The following is a 17,135-nucleotide window of genomic DNA, read 5'->3' as shown; positions in this document are numbered from 1 at the left end:
TTCTTGCTTCCTCCCCTAACACTTGGTAAAAAGGATGTGTGAATATACGTACATGGACATATATGTATGTATATGTGCAAGCTGGTTCATGGCTTGGTTTTATTTTCCTAATCAAGTGCTTATATCACAAAAGTTTCATAAGTCTTTTGGTTCTTATTGCTGTAAGCATCACAGGCATCTTCAAGTTTCCTTCTTGACACATCTTTTGCAAAGTCTTCCCTTGACCTGGCTGATGTCTTCAGACCTGGCAGACGGGTTGATTTTTGCGCAGACTGCCACTTCAACGCACAGACCCGATGGCTCTTTGCAGAGCCGATTTTCAGGGCAAGAGAAGAAATGAATGTGTTCATTTATCAGTGGGGAAATATTTATACCATTGCTGTGCTCTTCTCTATCCATCAGGTTGCTGGTTGTGACTACGGAATATGCCAGCATGTTTTCTCTTAAGCAGGTTTTTGTCTGAAACTGTTGGGAAGTTATTTCCCTGCCTAACATTATTTTCTCGTTTTACTCATCTCCGATGTGTTACAGGAAATCCTTCACGCCTAGTGATTGCTATTTCCTTCTTTAAGGCCCTTTACAAATGGAAACGCTGACTGCCGGAGGATCCTTTTAGTTTTATTCTTCCTGTCATACACTCAGCTGAAGCAGATGGGCATCTGAGCTGAAGGAGCGAGTGGAGGGTAAGGAGAGGAGGGTGCCCTGTTGGCTACAGGCTCCTGCTGTCTGCTGGCGAGCCGGTCCGGGTTAAAACCAATGCAAGGGTCAGCGCCGCCCTCTGAGTTGGGGGCCCTCGGGCAGAGTCGCCAAGCCTCCTCCTCTGCTTGACCAGAGCGTCCAGCAGTACCATTTCCCCTAATAGTGAGGAACCACCTAGTTTGTCGCGATCCGCTGGTTATTGCTCTGCCTAGCTTAGCTCCGGCTCCTGAGCGTGGGGCCCCACGCAGGCTAAGCTCAGCTGGCTAGAGGAGAAGCCCAGACCTGGGGCTGGAGAGGGATGAGGGGCTGGGAGCCGGGGTAGGGGGATTTCCTCCCGCGCTCCCCTCTCCAACGGGAGCGGAAAATGTGATTTGCTGTGCATTCCAGGCGCGGTTCCCTGGGGTGACCTCTCCCACCCAGCCGGGCGGGGGGAGTAGACAAAGAGGCGAGGCGGGCGGAGAGGGGACCCCGCAGGGAAGCAGGAGGGGTGCAGTGGGCGGGGGCAGTACCGGGAAAAGGGGCGGATAGCGGGTCCCGCGGCGGCGACGGCGCCTGACCAATGGAGAGACGCCGCCCCGGGAGCCGCGCTTAGCCGGCAGCATTTAAACCGGAGACCCGGAGATGCTCGACACTCGGTACGCCCTTCGCGGACCTGCAGACCTAGTGCACCGTGGTAGCGTCGCTCTCTGTCGTTCCTCTCGCGCCGAGCCCGAGTGGCTCAGGCCGCGGTCGCACGCAGGGCCACGTGTCCACAGAGAAGGACCCGAAGACCCACGGCACTGACAGGTGAGCGCAGTGGCACTCCTGTGTGTGTGTGTGTGTGTGTGTGTGTGTGTGTGTGTGTGTGTGTGTGTGTGTGTGTGCTCGTGCGCGCGATCTGGTACCCAGGCTAGTCAAGGGATCCCCAGGGTCCATACCACCCCAGTTCCCTCAGTTGCGGCGCAGCCTGTTGGTGCACCAATGTCCTGGGGTCCCCTGGGGTGCGCTTTGAAGAACCCGAGTCTGGTACTTCCTGCCTTGGAAGTAGATACGCGGTGACTTCGGGGCGCTGGGTCTGTGGAAAAAGGTAGGGAGAGGGGATGTCAAGAGCGTGCATCCTGTTTCCACTTGCCGGAGCCCAGTAAACACCGTCCTGGTGCTTGAAGCACAGCCGGCGGGAGTCGCCTGCCAGGACACCGCACAGAGTTTCCGGGGTCGGAGCCCGAGAGCCGGGTATGTGTGAGAAGAAGCCGACCTGGCTGCAAGTTGCAACCAGAGACAGCGTCGAGGATTGGACGCGGGGCTGGGAATGGGACGTCTGTAGGAGCGGCGGTCCCATGGGTGGTGAGTGGTAACTGCTGCGGACTTGAGAATTGGTGGCATGTGCGTTTGCGGGTATGGCAGATGTGATGGAGAGTGGTAAGAGAGAATCCTCCAGGCTCAACAACCGCGAAGAGTCAGGGATCCGATGTCTGGAAGCTAGAGTGCTTTGCCGCCCGCGGTGTTCCCGCGGCACGCGCCACACACTCGTATGCTAGTTGTGCGCAGGCCTGAGCGTGGCTGTCTGTTCTGAGCCTCTTGGGTTCCACGCTCTCATCCGTCTTACTGCAGACGTGCAGGCGCCGGGCAGCCACCAGCGGCTGGTTCCTACTTCCGCGGATGCCGGCCGATCTGTACCCAACAGGCACTCGTCTCGCCTCGCTGCACCTCGCTAGCAACTCTGCTCTAATGTCCGCATCGCATCTGCTCGTTACCGACTGCCTGGCCCATTCCAGCGAGCCCTCTCTAGCTCCTGGTGGAAGGCTAGAGTGAAGAGGAAGTCCATGTGGCTGTCATCTCCCTGGTCCTAGCTATTTGCAGAATTCTAGTTTGGGAAGAACAAACTCACTACAGGTCTGGACCGGCTGTTTCCCCTCTGGCACGCTTCAGCTTAGTGTTTTCCTATGCCCGGCTCAGGCGACGAGGATCCACCAGCAAGGCTGGCGAGAATGCGAGGTGATCAGCCTTCGCTGGGAGCACCTTCTGAGAGCCTAAGCTGGCTCGCTGGTCTAACTCAGCAGCCGTCTTCCCCTCCTCAGCCGAATCCAAATCCCTACTCTTTGATGGAGAAATATAGCCTAGAAGTGAGGGGTTAAAATCTCCTCTTAACTGTTGGAAGGCAGAATGACGACCATCAGTAGGTAATTGGATCTCTTGGTGGAAAGAGCAAACCCAAGCGGTGCGCACGTCTGTTTATGTTCCCCTGAGATGGTGCCAGGATACGAATTGATTAAAACAATCTATTGTGTTCAATGGGTCACCAGGGCTTTAAGCTGTCCCTGCGACTCCAGAGTGGTGGTTTCCTTCTGACTGCTCTTACAAGTTAAATAAATAGCGTAGAAGAGGTTAAGATAACCCCATCTCAGGGTGAAGAGTCTTCTTTCACCCCAGGGCTGCCCTCCCCTCCCCCCTTTTTTCTTTTTGGGACGAGGCAGGCGGCATAGGGGACTTGGGAGTACAGACTTTTCAAAGCAAAGAGGGGAAAAAAGATCTTAAGAAAACAAGATCCTCCCTCACCACCACCCCAACCAAGTCTGTAGATGTGGGTGCTTCCATTACTCTCGGTGGATACATTGCACAGTTGGATTTGTTAGAAGTTACTAATTATTTAAGGGTTGTGTGTGTGTGTGTGTGTGTGTGTGTGTGTGTGTGTGTGTGTATGTTTAACCCCTAGGTCACTGTAGGAATTAGAGTCTTTTGTAAACTTTGTAATTTCACAGCTTTCCCATTTTCTTTAAAGTCCACTTAGAGTGAAATGTTTTGGTAACCTACAATCTGTAGGAAATCCAGGCTGGCTAATGTGGCTTTCACACCAGTGCACATACAGGGGAGAACAGAAACATATTAAGTCCCCACATCTCTCAATGTCTACCTCCTGCCCTTCTAAACTGAAGCTCTCCCCGACCTCCGTCTTCATGGTACAGCATTTAAAGTGTTAGAATACAAAGAAAGCCCATACCCTAGACTTCTCCTCAAGAAGTGCTTGGGGACAGCAAAGCTGTGGGCTATGTTCCAAAATGCAAAGTCAAAGATGCAGAGGAAAACTCGAGCCTTTTATGTCAAGGGAAGAGAGGGAGGCAGTTAGGAGCACTGACTGCAGATCTAACTGAAAGGCACTGACCAGGCAAGTGCTACCAGCCCATGTCTTACATCTGCAAAGAATTTTCTTTAGTTTTAACATATGTTCTTAGAAATGCAAAGTACAACAGGAATTCCTGTGACAAGAGAAGTCTTTTCCTTTGCATGCAAACACGAAGATACAAAATAGATAATTATTAGATTTACAATATTCTTCAAAATTTATTGCATTAGAAAGCAAATCCACATGTTCCTTGTTAAATGTACTGTGCTGGATGTCACTGGCAAAGTGACTAAGGACATGTTTGGGGTTAGACACAACTGGGCTCACATCCTGGCTATCCACTTTATAAACTATGTGACCTTGGATGGATTCCTGGTTAATAACAGGAAGACATTATTATATACCTCATATTTTATCATAACATAACATGAACAGTATTTAGCATAATGCTTGACATAGTAAGGGCTCAAAAGCAAGAGGTACCTTTTATTACTAGTGGTTGTGTTGGGCAGGAGAGACCCAAGGGTGACTTTGAATTTAAGCCCAAATTCCACTTTATACTTACATAGCTTCTATTACAAAATGCAGCATATAGCTTGGCCATCACTCAATAGTGCTATTTGCTGGTTATATTTTCTAATTCATTTCTTGTTGATACAAATATTGTCTACAATTATTAACCTCACTAAAAACACATTTTCTAGGGAACTATGGACATTTGACCACCAGGTGTCTCCTTCCCACCCTGGGTGGTGTTGGGTTCCAGCCTGACTTAACCTGAATAGGCGAGTTATAGTTCAGAGATTGCAACACGCAGGGAATAAAATTTATGACGTGTGCCAATCATTAATTTTTCTTATCTTCTTGGCGTAACTTGTCTGAGAAATAAATCAACCTTTATTCTTATTGAGGAATTCTCTAGTTAATTTCTAAAGGTTGATTCTCAAATTCAAAATTAAAGATCTAACCAAAATTAACTTCCACTCTTCCTAAAGATTAAGGCTCAAGGGAAAAGAAAGGGATTCTTTGACTGTCCGGCTGGCCCATAAAGGATCTGTAGTCAATTCCATTGTGTTTTATGTCGGGAGAATGAGCTGATGTCATCCTCGTCGCCTGTCTTTCTAAGGGTTGTTCAGCAGCAACAATGGACCAGTTCAGGTGCAGACATCTGAAGTTCACTGTAATTCTTACCAGAAGCCCTGCTTTGCTCACTGAGCAGGTTGCTTGGTTAATGTGAAAGACACAGTGAGAAATGTGCTGAAAGGAACCGGCTGGTCCTGGATTCCCAAAGCACATCAATAACACTGGAAACAAGTCCTACATACTATTTGAATTTCCAAATCTCCAGACTCCGAAGACTGTTCTTAGTACTTTTGTGAAATTTCTGATAAATTACCAGGGCAGAGGTGATTACCATGGCATATCTTACTTGTAGGTGTTCATTCTTGAACACCTAGGGAGCTGGGAACAAGTGGGAGGCAGTGAAGACCTGTTTTGAGGCTCTGTCCACTGCTTGGAGGAGGGCAGTGGCAAAAGGAAAGAGAGAGGAGGGGAAAGTGAGGCTTGCTGTCAGAGAGCTTCTCAGAGAAAGCTCACCTCGAAGTGTTAGCACATCACTTCACAGCAGACACGCATTAAGAGGATGTTAAGGTGGAGGGGATGAAGGAAGATACTGTCTTTAAAGGAGAACCAAGGGAGATGCTTGCTGGGTGTCATGATACACCCTGAGTTCATAGGATGCTGCTGAATGTAATAATGTGAACAAGCAATTTTATGAATGGAAATTACCATGGAGTTAATGATGTGGCAATTCATGGGGATCTAAATCTGGACCAGCATTTGGATTGATTTTGAGTGATTCAGCGCACTGCTAGGGGTTGATGTGGAAAAAAATTGTCCTCCAGGAAATCCCATCTTCTTTATTTCCTGCACACCAGTGATACATATAAAGCTCTAAGCATTTGGTGGAAACACAGTTACAAATTCAAGAGGAAAAAGCCCTAATTTTTGACTAGTTGGTAGGTGGCGTGGACACTGATTTACAGAGCCTGGCGATGCTTCTTCCTGTATCCTTTCTCAAGTCGACCATCAGAAGCACACCGGGCAATCTACTTGACCCAGACCACTGCTGTGGTTTCTGCTCATTGATGTTCTTGGGGGTTTTCTGTTTGTTTGTTTTTTAACTTTTCTCTGGAACACTGTAAAGTTCAAGAACTTGAAAGCCTAACAATAAACATTAAAAATTTAAAAAGAATAAGCATTTTAAATGAAAAAATACTTTCTACACCCAGTAAATCTTAGTTTGAATTTTTTTCTTTTCTTTAGTGAAAAGCAAGCCTGCTGTGTACTCTTTTTTGGCTTATGTGGTACACACATGTATAGGAACAGAAAGTTTTCACAAATTAAACCCAAAACTATAGTCAACTAATTGTGAATATATTGCTTTATCACTGGGTTAAAATAAAATCCATAGTATCCTACACAGGACTAAATAAGGACTTGAGACCTCTTGGAGTTTTTCTAGAAAAAGAAAGACAAGTGTTATAGGAAGCTGGCTAGGCCTGTGCTGAGTGTCAGGAACCAAAGGCCCTGTGGCTAGGTGACATGTTGATGCTAGTGATAGTATTTTTAAATGCAAAGAACAGAAACCGTATCAAATTTATGTGGTATAATAATCAACCACTTAACAAATATTCACGAACACCTTTTCAGTGTCAGTTACAGAGGGCCAGATGACGAATTAACCTTCACCAACTTTCAGAGTAGATATCTGTTCAATAACAGGTGTAAATATGCCAGGAGAGAACAGTTCAATCTAGAAGCCTGAGTCCTGAGTTGGTCCGGAAAAATAAATTACAGTTTTGTGAATGGATGTTTGTAGAATGGTATGGCTCCATGGCATAAATGGTCACATGCATTCAGCATGCATCCACAGTCATCCTCAGGTTGGCCTCTGTAGTTGTGGACACTGAGGCTCTGGGCCTGAAAGAAGTGAATTGGCTTGGAGGTTATTTCTTAGTAGACGTGGAGGAAGATAGTCAACCTAGATGTAGGGTCATCTATGCAACGTTTCTCTAAAATTAGTTGTGACTGTGTTTTATTTTAGCTCTTGGCCTTTTAATTTAGACTCTGGCCCTCCATTGAGAAACTTGTGAAAATATCTCAGATTCACTTTGCCTGGGAAACCAAGTGGTAATGGATCAAGTTACCCTGGCCTCTGGGGAAAATCTGTATTATTTTATAACTGGACTATAGTCATAAGTGATGTTTTATAAGACAAAACAAAGCAATTAATTTTTTTGTTGTTGTGTGGTGGTGGTCAACACGGCTCTGTTTAAAGAATAGTGATGTTGTAACATAAGCTGACAAAAGCCAGGGAAGCTACAGTTGGAACAGGAGTTAAATGTCACATTATCAGCTCCAAACCTGAACCTGCTCCAAAGTATTAAGTTAATGTTGGAAAAACAATGACATTTAAGAATATTTTTAATGCAACATTCAATTATCTTGGTTTGACATTAGCCTTAGGGTTGAATGGTCCTCACTTGCCAGAAGTAGTCCCTTAAAGAAGGTACATCTTACACCGCTTTTGTCTCTTAAAGATAATTGGTCTAGATAATGATACCAACTTGTCTGGTTTCTTGGAGACTGAGGTTATATTAAATGAGGTTATATTAATGTGCACTTAGTGGTTTTCACATGCAATCCTGGTATCGAGCAGAGGAAAATGGATGTTTCACAGCTGTGTTCTTGTGGATCAAACCATGGGCACGGGGCAAGGGACACCTCAGGGCACGGCCATGCCTGGAAGAGAGGATATGAATTTGAAACTGTTCTCATTGAAAAGAAAATCCTTTGATGTTTGAATAACTCCTGGTGTGCCCTATGCCAAAAAGTGTTCCGGGCCTTGAGCTGGGTGGAAAGGCCGACGGACTGAATCAGTGTCTGCATATTAACAGTTCCCCAGATGACTGTGTCCAGGCCGAGGAGACTGTCTGCTGCCTCCCCTTTCCTTCTCCTTCTGTCTGCCCTGTCTTTTCTAAGCAACCCTGCCTCTGAATGAGTCCCCTTTTCTCTGATTTGCTTTGTTCACTCCATTCATTTTCCTGTCTCTTCATCTGTATTTCTTCCTGTTCCCCCAAGTTTTGCTTCACATACTTATTTATTTAATAAATGTTATATGCCCTTGCCAAATATGACTTATATAGATGTCCAGACTTGCTTATAATTCGCTGTCATCAGCCCTGTTGATACTTACGAATGTAAATCTTCATCTACTATCATTCTATGGTGCCCATTTCTATCTTTATTTATTCATTCATTTTTATATGCTTTAGATGTAATTATCTACACACAAAATACACATAGGACATGGAAACAGAAGAAGGACTATTTGAAGGAGGGAAGGGCACAGGAAAGCAGTGGGGGAGGAAAACATAATGCACAGTGACAGATGTGTATGAAAATTCATAATGAAACTCACTTTGTATAGCAACTTAAATATTCGAAATCAAAGAAATTAAAGGCCTAACCTGGTCAACTAGCAGACAAATCATTTCTATACATACATATAGGCACATAGGTGAGTGATGTATTTCACCACTTAAAAAGGTAGAAAACTGGGGGCCGGAGAGATGGCTCCACAGTTAAGAACACTGTCTGTTCTTCCAGATGACCTGAGTTCAGCTGCCAGCACCTACACCAACCAGGTGGCTCACAACTGCCTATAACTCTAGATTCAGTGATCCTGACGTCCCTTTCTGCCCTCCTCAGGCACACACACACACACACACACACACACACGCACGCACGCACGCACGCACGCACGCACGCTCAGAGAGAGAGAGAGCATAAAGAATGACACCAGGTATCTCTGTCCTCTTACATCCTGTCCAATGGCCTTCTTCTCAGGTGGTTCTGTCCCAGGCTTCCTGGTCTCTTTCCAATACCGGACCAGAGTCTCATGTTGTCAGATTCAAGAATAAACACAGTTAAGTGAGCATAAAAATGGTCACATGTAATTGTGTCAGGAGCCAGTAAGGAATTCTCTCTGGAGTTGGCGCCGTGAAGAGACAGGTCCTGGCTGAGTTTAAAGCTTGGGAAATTCACATTGTGAACTGCATTGAATTATTCAGTTTGATGGGCGAGAGAATAATGGGAATAATAGTATCTGATAGCTACTGATACTGTAAGAAGTCGGTGCAACTGAAGTGTGTGGTGAGTACAATATAAGATGTTAGGTGCAATTATTAATTTTTATTAAATAACTTTCTCGTTGTCTGTGTCCCCCTTCTCTGCATCCGTTGTCTAGAATGAACCGCACCGCCTACACTGTGGGAGCTTTGCTCCTCCTCTTGGGGACCCTACTACCGGCAGCTGAAGGGAAAAAGAAAGGGTCCCAAGGAGCCATCCCGCCTCCAGACAAGGCTCAGCATAATGACTCTGAGCAGACCCAGTCCCCACCACAGCCTGGTTCCAGGACCCGGGGGCGGGGCCAGGGCCGAGGCACCGCCATGCCAGGAGAGGAGGTGCTGGAGTCCAGCCAAGAGGCCCTGCACGTGACAGAGCGCAAGTACCTGAAGCGAGATTGGTGCAAAACTCAGCCCCTGAAGCAGACCATCCATGAGGAGGGCTGCAACAGCCGCACTATCATCAACCGCTTCTGCTATGGCCAGTGCAATTCCTTCTATATCCCCAGGCACATCAGGAAGGAGGAAGGCTCCTTTCAGTCTTGCTCCTTCTGCAAGCCCAAGAAGTTCACCACCATGATGGTCACGCTCAACTGTCCTGAGCTACAGCCACCCACCAAGAAGAAGCGGGTCACACGCGTGAAGCAGTGTCGTTGCATATCCATCGATTTGGATTAAACCAAAGCGGGCACATCCAGCCTGTCATAGCCATGCCAAGAGCCACACCTAAACCACCCGATTCCTACTTGGCTTAAACCTAGAGGTCAGAAGAACCAGCAGTTGCTTCCTGGCTGGAGGCTGCTTATGCATAGTGTATGTGCGTGAGTGTGCATGGGTGTTGTGTGTGTGTGTTTCCAAACACCAGCGGAAACAGCCTCTGCTAGAAGGCACTTCCTGTTACTCTGCTTCAGATGGTCGGAAACGCCCACACCACCGGACCGAACACCCACAGGGGCATGGCTGTAGTTGGCTTTGCCTTTGTATTCATGCGCCCTCCTGGGGACCAGGACTTCACTTGAGAATGAATATTAAAGGAAGAGATAACTCCGAGGGCTGCATCAGAACTGGGATCATTCAGTGCTTACCCTTTACTCCCATGACCCATTCCTTTTCTCTCCCTGACATCTTAGTCTTAGCCCATGTCCCTAAATTAATTCTTTGACCATGGGTGTAAATGTTTTCCATCTTGTGAAGAACCTCCAGAATGTGGGAAGACGTGTGTTGGAGGACAAACAGGTGATTGACACAGGAGCGTTGAGGTTGACGACCAGTCTGTGACAGTGAAATTCAATATTAAGATGTCCAGAGTTTGGAAGCTGTTCTCCAAAAATGTGTGCGTCTTGCTTCTGTGAAAGGGTTTTCCTGATATTTAAAAGTACCCAGTGCACAGAGGTGAAATATAATCACACACACACACACACACACACACACACACACACACACACACACCAATTTTCTGTGTCTGCCTCTGTAACCTACTGATGCTCTCTGTGACCCAAAGTTAAAAGTGAAATATTGACCACTCCTGTTTTAAGAACCAAGAGAGTGAAACAGAAAGAAACATGGCCTCCTACTTTACTTTGCCTCTCAAGGGGACAACTGAGAGTCTTGTACACTGGGATAGGAAAAGACAAAAAAAACAAAACAACAACAACAAAAAAAAAACAAACCTCCTTAGCTTAGTTTTGCTGGATTAACATTGCTTTTTTGTTGTTCTTGCGAAATGCTTCTGAGATGCATAACCTTGTGTTAAGAATTCTTCCTTTGCTGAGCACATCTGCCAATTAGGAACAGTCTAAGATGAGAGAGCTGCTTGCTCCATTTGAGCTAGACATGAATGGGGCCTTCTCTGCTTTGGCTCTTTTTAGGAGAGAATCAGAGAGAGGGAGGAGTCAAAGGAATTGCAGCTGGCTTGGTAGTGTCTGGAGGAGAGATAAGGGCTAAGACTGCCTCCTCTTCATTTGCTCTTAGGTCTATAAGAAAGTTCCATTAGGAAAGCAGAGCACTAGAGTATATTAACAGGCCACCTACTCCCAGTGGGTCAATTCGGCATTGTAAGCATTATGTCTACTATGGATGTCCTCTGAATACATCTGAGCTCCCCAAATGCCTACTTAGCATTTATGTAAGGGCCAAAATGAAAGGTAGCCTTGATACATTTTGGCTTAGCTAAGCAATGCTCCTTAAGACTGTTAAATGCCCTTTTTGTCTTTTCCTCTCAGAGTCACTAGTCAAGTTATATGTCATTTGGAAGGGCAACATTCACTGCCCATCAAAACTGCCATAAAGAACCATTGGATGTAAAGAAACTTTTTATTTTGGCCTACCCCTCTCCCAGGTGACATCTAAATGGAAACCATGCTGTAAGACAAAAAAGTATTTTGAGGCCATGCGGTGGTAGTACATGCCTTTAATCCCAGCACTCGGGAGGCAGAGGCAGGCAGATCTTTGTGAGTTCGAAGCCAGGCTGGTCTACAGAGCGAGATCCAGGAAAGGCGCAAAGCTACACAGAGAAACCCTGTTTCAAAAAAACCTATCTTGAACCCCCAAAACATTGGGTCTAATTTTGAAAGTTTAAAAGTCACTCATGATTCCACAGCAGATGAATCTGTGCATAGTCTGCGTGTTTAATTTGTACTGTATTGTTCCTTCTCTGAATCTTTGTGTCATCCACATCCACCACCAATAAGTCCCAGGATGGATTTGATCAAGCCCACAAATGCAAAGGCAAAGTTTTCTGAAAATTTAAAACCACACCAGAGATGAAAGATGACAATCAGTGCTAAGAAACATGGAGTGTCTTAATTCTTCCACAAACATGCAGTATGGTTATAAAGTAATAGGTTAGCAGCCACAGTCACCTTCCAGGAGCTTATATCACGGTCTCTCATATAAGTTGGATTTGATTCATGTAAAGAGGATTGCCTCAAAATTAACTTCATGGCAACAATCAGCAGCATGAGTAGCCTTAAAAGCACATCGCTGGCCAAAGAAGGAAATGCCTGCTTTCCTCACTGGGCCTAGACCAAGACCATCACAAATGAGCATCCTCCATCATTTATTGAAGATGCCCTGTCTGTGGCTTATTTTGGACTCATCAGTGATGTAATGATGTGTATTTTCTCCAACATTGTAGTAGAAACTGTTTCATGGTAAGATAGTTGTGATCTTGATCTTACCTATTAAAATAATGCCAGATACCAAATATGAATTTTATGGTGTTCTCTGTGTGCTTGGCATTGAAAGAGAGACACCACGCACCATGTAAGTCTGAGTGCTTCTTTACAACTGTACTCTTCACAGCTCAAAGTTATAAGTGAAAATCTGGAGGAAAGGATAATTTCCACCGTGTGGAATGTGAATAATCAAAAAGTTATGGTTATTTAATGTAATTATGAATTCAAGTCCTTTGGTTACTGTGATTTCAAACTTGCTTTCTTTCTCTATTTTATATGACGGTCTCTGATTTGGGCAAAGAAGAAACTGGCCACTGTTAAGTTGTTAGGGACTTTTGTCAGGTCAGAGAGAAACACAATATTGTCACATATGAAGAGGTATTACTGAGTTGAGGATGAACTTTTATTGTTTCTTGAAGGCTGACACTTCTGAAACATATTAGGAAACACTTTAAATATTATTTTAAGAGACTTAAAATGTTCATATACAAGTAAATAGAAGACAATGATGGCCACAAATACACATGAACAGAACGTTTCTAAGCAAGAAATCTGAGCTGAAAGAGTGAAAGAAATTCTATTGATTTGTCATTCCTCAAGATATTTAATACCATCTACATTGTATATTTAACCTGCTTTAATCATTGTAAAACAACCAAGGATTATATAGGCTATGATCTAACTACCTTGCTATGGATGAGGGTGAGGTGGGATTTAATGGTCTCATAAAAGCTAATTTGGCTTAAAGGTTTATAAATCTGTAACTAGAATTTTATTTTCACCATAGTAACATTTTATATAACCTTTTGCCAAAAAAAGCAATCAATAAATTAAACATCTTCTTTTTGAGTATGTGTGTTTGAATTTTAACTGGTGGTTGTCTCTCAGCCGGGCCTGGGGGCAGGGATTCACTTGATCCAGAAAGGAAGAAGCAAAGTACTGAAATCTCTCTCGTTTTAAGAGGAATCTATTCATTACAGCCAGATCTCTCTCTCTCTGTCTGTCTCTCTCTGTCTCTCTGTCTCTGTCTCTGTCTGTCTCTGTCTCTCTGTCTCTGTCTCTGTCTCTCTCTCTCTCAGACTTATTTATTTTATGTGTATGAGTGCTCCATTTGCATGCATGCCTGCATGCCTGAAGAGGGCATCAGATCCCACTATAGATGGTTGTGAGCCACCCTGTGGTTGCTGGGAATTGAATTCAGGACCTCCAGAAGAGGAGTCAGTGCTCTTAACCTCTGAGTGTCTCTCCAGCCCCCACCCAGATGTTTCTGATCTCCTTTGATTTCAGTAGCGACACCTCAGCCCCAGGCAGTTAAAGACAAAAGAGGCTGGTTTGTGACTTAATCACCAGCAGTTTTCCCAAACACAGCTAGAAGGAAAGGTGACATAAGACAGAGGCATGCAGAAGGCAGAGGACTTGACACACAGAAATGGTGACAGCCTTTTTACAGTGGGTTAAGAAGGAACGATCGGGAAAAAGATTTTAACAAAGAGTTGTAATGAGGAGAGTGATCAGGAGTATCATGGGCTGACCTGGAGAAGACAAACTTGTTTTTCTTGGAAATATTTTTAAATGTGCTTGATATCACTCCATAGGACTATAAGGAAAGTGAGTTCTCTGAGGTCACGAACGTTTCTCAGAGTTCACCCCCCCACACACACCGCACAGCATTGTGTGGCTTTAGATAGCTGACAACCCCAGCAACCAGGTGTATAAAGCACCAACAGTGCACATTGTGCTGAGAGTCTCATTTGTGTTTTTCTACAATCCTCAGGATAGCTCAACTCAGAAGGCACTGTGGTCCTCCCTCAGAGAAAGTCTTGAACCCTGGTGGTCTTATTGTAACACCTGCGTCCTTAAAAACTAAGATTTTTCAGTGGAAGTAAAAATTGCAAAAGAAGCAAAAAACCTAAAAAAAAAAAAAAAAAAAAAAGATGTTTCTCTCCTTAACAAGAGAAAACAGACTCAACTATTGGTTATTGATTAAGGCCATCCATACTCCTATTAGGCATGAATAGGAGTTCAAGTTCAGAAGCACTAAGTTGAAGCTTATTTGTCCACTTCCTCCCCTTTTTGTATACTTGGAGGGTTGGGAGTGGGCTGGAACATTCCGGGGCTTCGGGAAAGCCACATTGAGGAGGCAACATCTGAATAAGGCTGGAAAGCTGTGAGTGGAACTCAACATAGAAGGTATCCCAGGCTCAGAACAACTTCGTTCCCCACAAAAAAAGCAAGGCATATGAGAGTGAATCACTAAAGAGACTAATTTCTGAATTCAAGTCATCCTCCTGCCTCTGTCCTTTTTTTCTGACTGGGTCTATAAGCGCTTGTCACTGTGCCCATACTCAGCAGATAAACAAATTCTAAAAAAGTAGAGGAAAACAGAGAAATATGGTAATTTGGAAACCTGGAAATAACAAAAAAAGAGAAGAATTATGAAAAATAACCAAATAAAAAAAAATGGAAGGTTGGGAAACTAGTAACCAAAATAAAAACTCATTAGAAGGGCCCCAAAGCAGATTCGAGCAGGTAGAAGATCAAACATGAGAGAGAAAGGAGAGAGAGGTAGGGGAGGGAAGGAAGGGAGAGGAGGAAGAGACCAAACTCAAATAGGACAACTCTACTCCCAGCACCCAGGAGGCAGAGGCAGGCAGATCTCTGTGAGTTCAAGGCCAGCCTGGTCTATAGAATGAGTTCCAAACCAGCCAGGGCTACCTAGTGAGACACTGTATCAAACAAACATACAAATGGAAACCCAACCAAACAAACAAAAATTTAAGATATGAAAGAGCAAACATCACTCTTGACCTTACAAAAATATTTAAAAGTGCATTGTAAAAAATACTATGAATAACTGTATGAAAACATAGTATACACACACACACACACACACACACACACACACACACACATATATATATATATATATATATATATATATATATATATATATATATATATATATATATATAAAGCAGCTCATGGACCCAGGAAAGGCCACGCGTGGGACACCACTATAGAGAAAAAAATGTGAAGGGGAGGTGGGAAAGATAGAAAAATGGAGTCATGTGTTATATTGAGAGAGGTGGAACTGGAGATATGATGGAAGTGACCAGGGATAACTCTGGGCCAGGTCTTCTTGGTATTGGGGAACATGGCAGATGTCATTTCCTGCTCTCATGGAGCTTGGAGTCAGATGGTAAAGACAAACTTTCAAGAGGCAATAATGACAAGTAGGATTGACTTGGTGCCAAAAAAAGAGGCCTCGTACCTTATGGAGACGATGCCATGGAGATCAACTCTGGGCTTCCAGCACTGTGTAGTGGTGGGCTGGGTGTGAGAGACACCAAAGAGGCCCCCACCTGCATCCATAGGGCACAGGTAGAGTGGTTACCACTACCATGAGCAAGTATGTGGTGAAGAGATGGTAGATAAAGAGAAGCACAATGGTTAGAGCACTATGAAGAGAGGTGGAACATGAGATGCAAGGGCGATGAGGAACAACCTGATCTAAGTACAGCTGGTGGCCTATGCAGCCACCAGAGGCCATGGAGATGGCCTGGCCAATGCTGTCACTGAGGGCCATGTCTATGGGGTCTGGGTTGATGTCCACGGCCTAGGTTACCACCAAAGGTCATGCAGATGCCCCTGGGTCTGGGCTGCCACCTGTTGATGTCCAAGGGCTGCAGAGAGCTGGCCCTGCCTCTCACCTGGAGAGAGAAGGAGAGATGGTTCCACCCATCCACCCCCACTCCCCTCGCTGCCTGTGGCAGGTTGAGAGAGTTGGCCTTGAGAGCAGGAGAGATGGTCCTCTCCCTCAATAATACAGTTCGCAGGAGAGCTAGCCTTATACCTCATCTGGGCAGCACAGTAGAGCTATCCCTGGTGGTGTAAGCTTGGAAAGCTGGCCGTGAGGGGTAAGTGTGGGAGGAGAGCCGGTCCTGCCTCTTGCCAGCTGCTGAAGGCAGGAGAGCTGGACCCACCCCTCACCTGGGCAAAGTGGGAGAGCAGGAGGGTTGATCAATTCAACTATCACTCAAGCCCAGATCCAGGGCATTGAGTCCCGTTCCCCCCCCCCCCCCCAGCATCTCTGCTCTATCTAAGAACTGCAGAAGCACATGAAGGGGCCAGTCCTGCAGAACCAAAGCTACAATATCTCTATGACACAGGGCAATAACAGGATATCTGAGAGGTGTTTTAGTGAGGATCTAGCATTGATAGTGTAGGAGAAGCCAGAGGCCTCAGACCAGACCAATGACTCATTGCAATGAATATTTGCAAGCAAAACCATTTGGGCAAAAGGGTATACTGGGTGATACACTGTGACACACTGTTGCTTCCACAATGAGAGCTTTTATCTGTTTGGGGGGAAGGTTGCAAGGGCAGAAAGTAGATATGGGGGGACTGGGAGATGAGTGGGATTGGGGTGCATAATGTGAAATTCACAAAGAATCAATAAAATGTTTAAAAAATTATAGCAAAACAAAAAGTCTGATTATATTTTTCCCTTTATAAATTTTAGTAAAAGCAAGTCCAACTGCAAAGAATAATAAACCATTAGAAACCTTCCTAAACAAAATTTTGATAATAACCAACCTAATTATGGATTATAGGCTCTGATGACATTCTAAGTCTTACTTCTTCTTCTTCTTTCTCTTCTACCTCATGTTTGGGCAAGTTGACTGGAAAGCGAGGCTCCCTAACGTGGCAGTAATTGAATGATCACAGCATGTAAAACCCTGCCTCATGGGGAACCTTAACTCTCTAATTACCATTAAAACGCAAGTAAGTCTCCTCTCCCTACTTTTCCAAGCTATGTTCAGAACAGAACAGGAGTTAATGATTTTTTGTCCCCTTTGGAGTTGTGTGCATCATTATCATCCAAACAACTGAACCAAATTTTAGGGAGGATTCCATATTGTTTAGTAAACTACTAGCAGGTTTCTTCTTTAAGAGCAGGTGCTATCAGGA

At 44.9% G+C, this 17,135-nt stretch overlaps 1 protein-coding gene across 1 annotated transcript; it reads left to right on the top strand.

Moving 5' to 3' along the window:
- Positions 1-1,267: 1,267 nt before the first annotated feature.
- Grem1 (gremlin 1, DAN family BMP antagonist) lies at positions 1,268-13,013 on the top strand. Its single transcript, XM_006983847.4, has 2 exons — positions 1,268-1,485; positions 9,111-13,013. Exon 2 carries the CDS (start codon positions 9,112-9,114, stop codon positions 9,664-9,666), a length of 555 nt encoding a protein of 184 aa, XP_006983909.1. The 5' UTR covers positions 1,268-1,485; position 9,111; the 3' UTR covers positions 9,667-13,013.
- Positions 13,014-17,135: the final 4,122 nt, after the last annotated feature.

This window comes from Peromyscus maniculatus, chromosome 4 (assembly GCF_049852395.1).
Source record: "Peromyscus maniculatus bairdii isolate BWxNUB_F1_BW_parent chromosome 4, HU_Pman_BW_mat_3.1, whole genome shotgun sequence".
Taxonomy (NCBI): domain Eukaryota; kingdom Metazoa; phylum Chordata; class Mammalia; order Rodentia; family Cricetidae; genus Peromyscus; species Peromyscus maniculatus.
The sequence above is the reverse complement of the archived record's forward strand: the minus strand, read 5'-3'. Positions and strand labels throughout refer to the sequence as shown.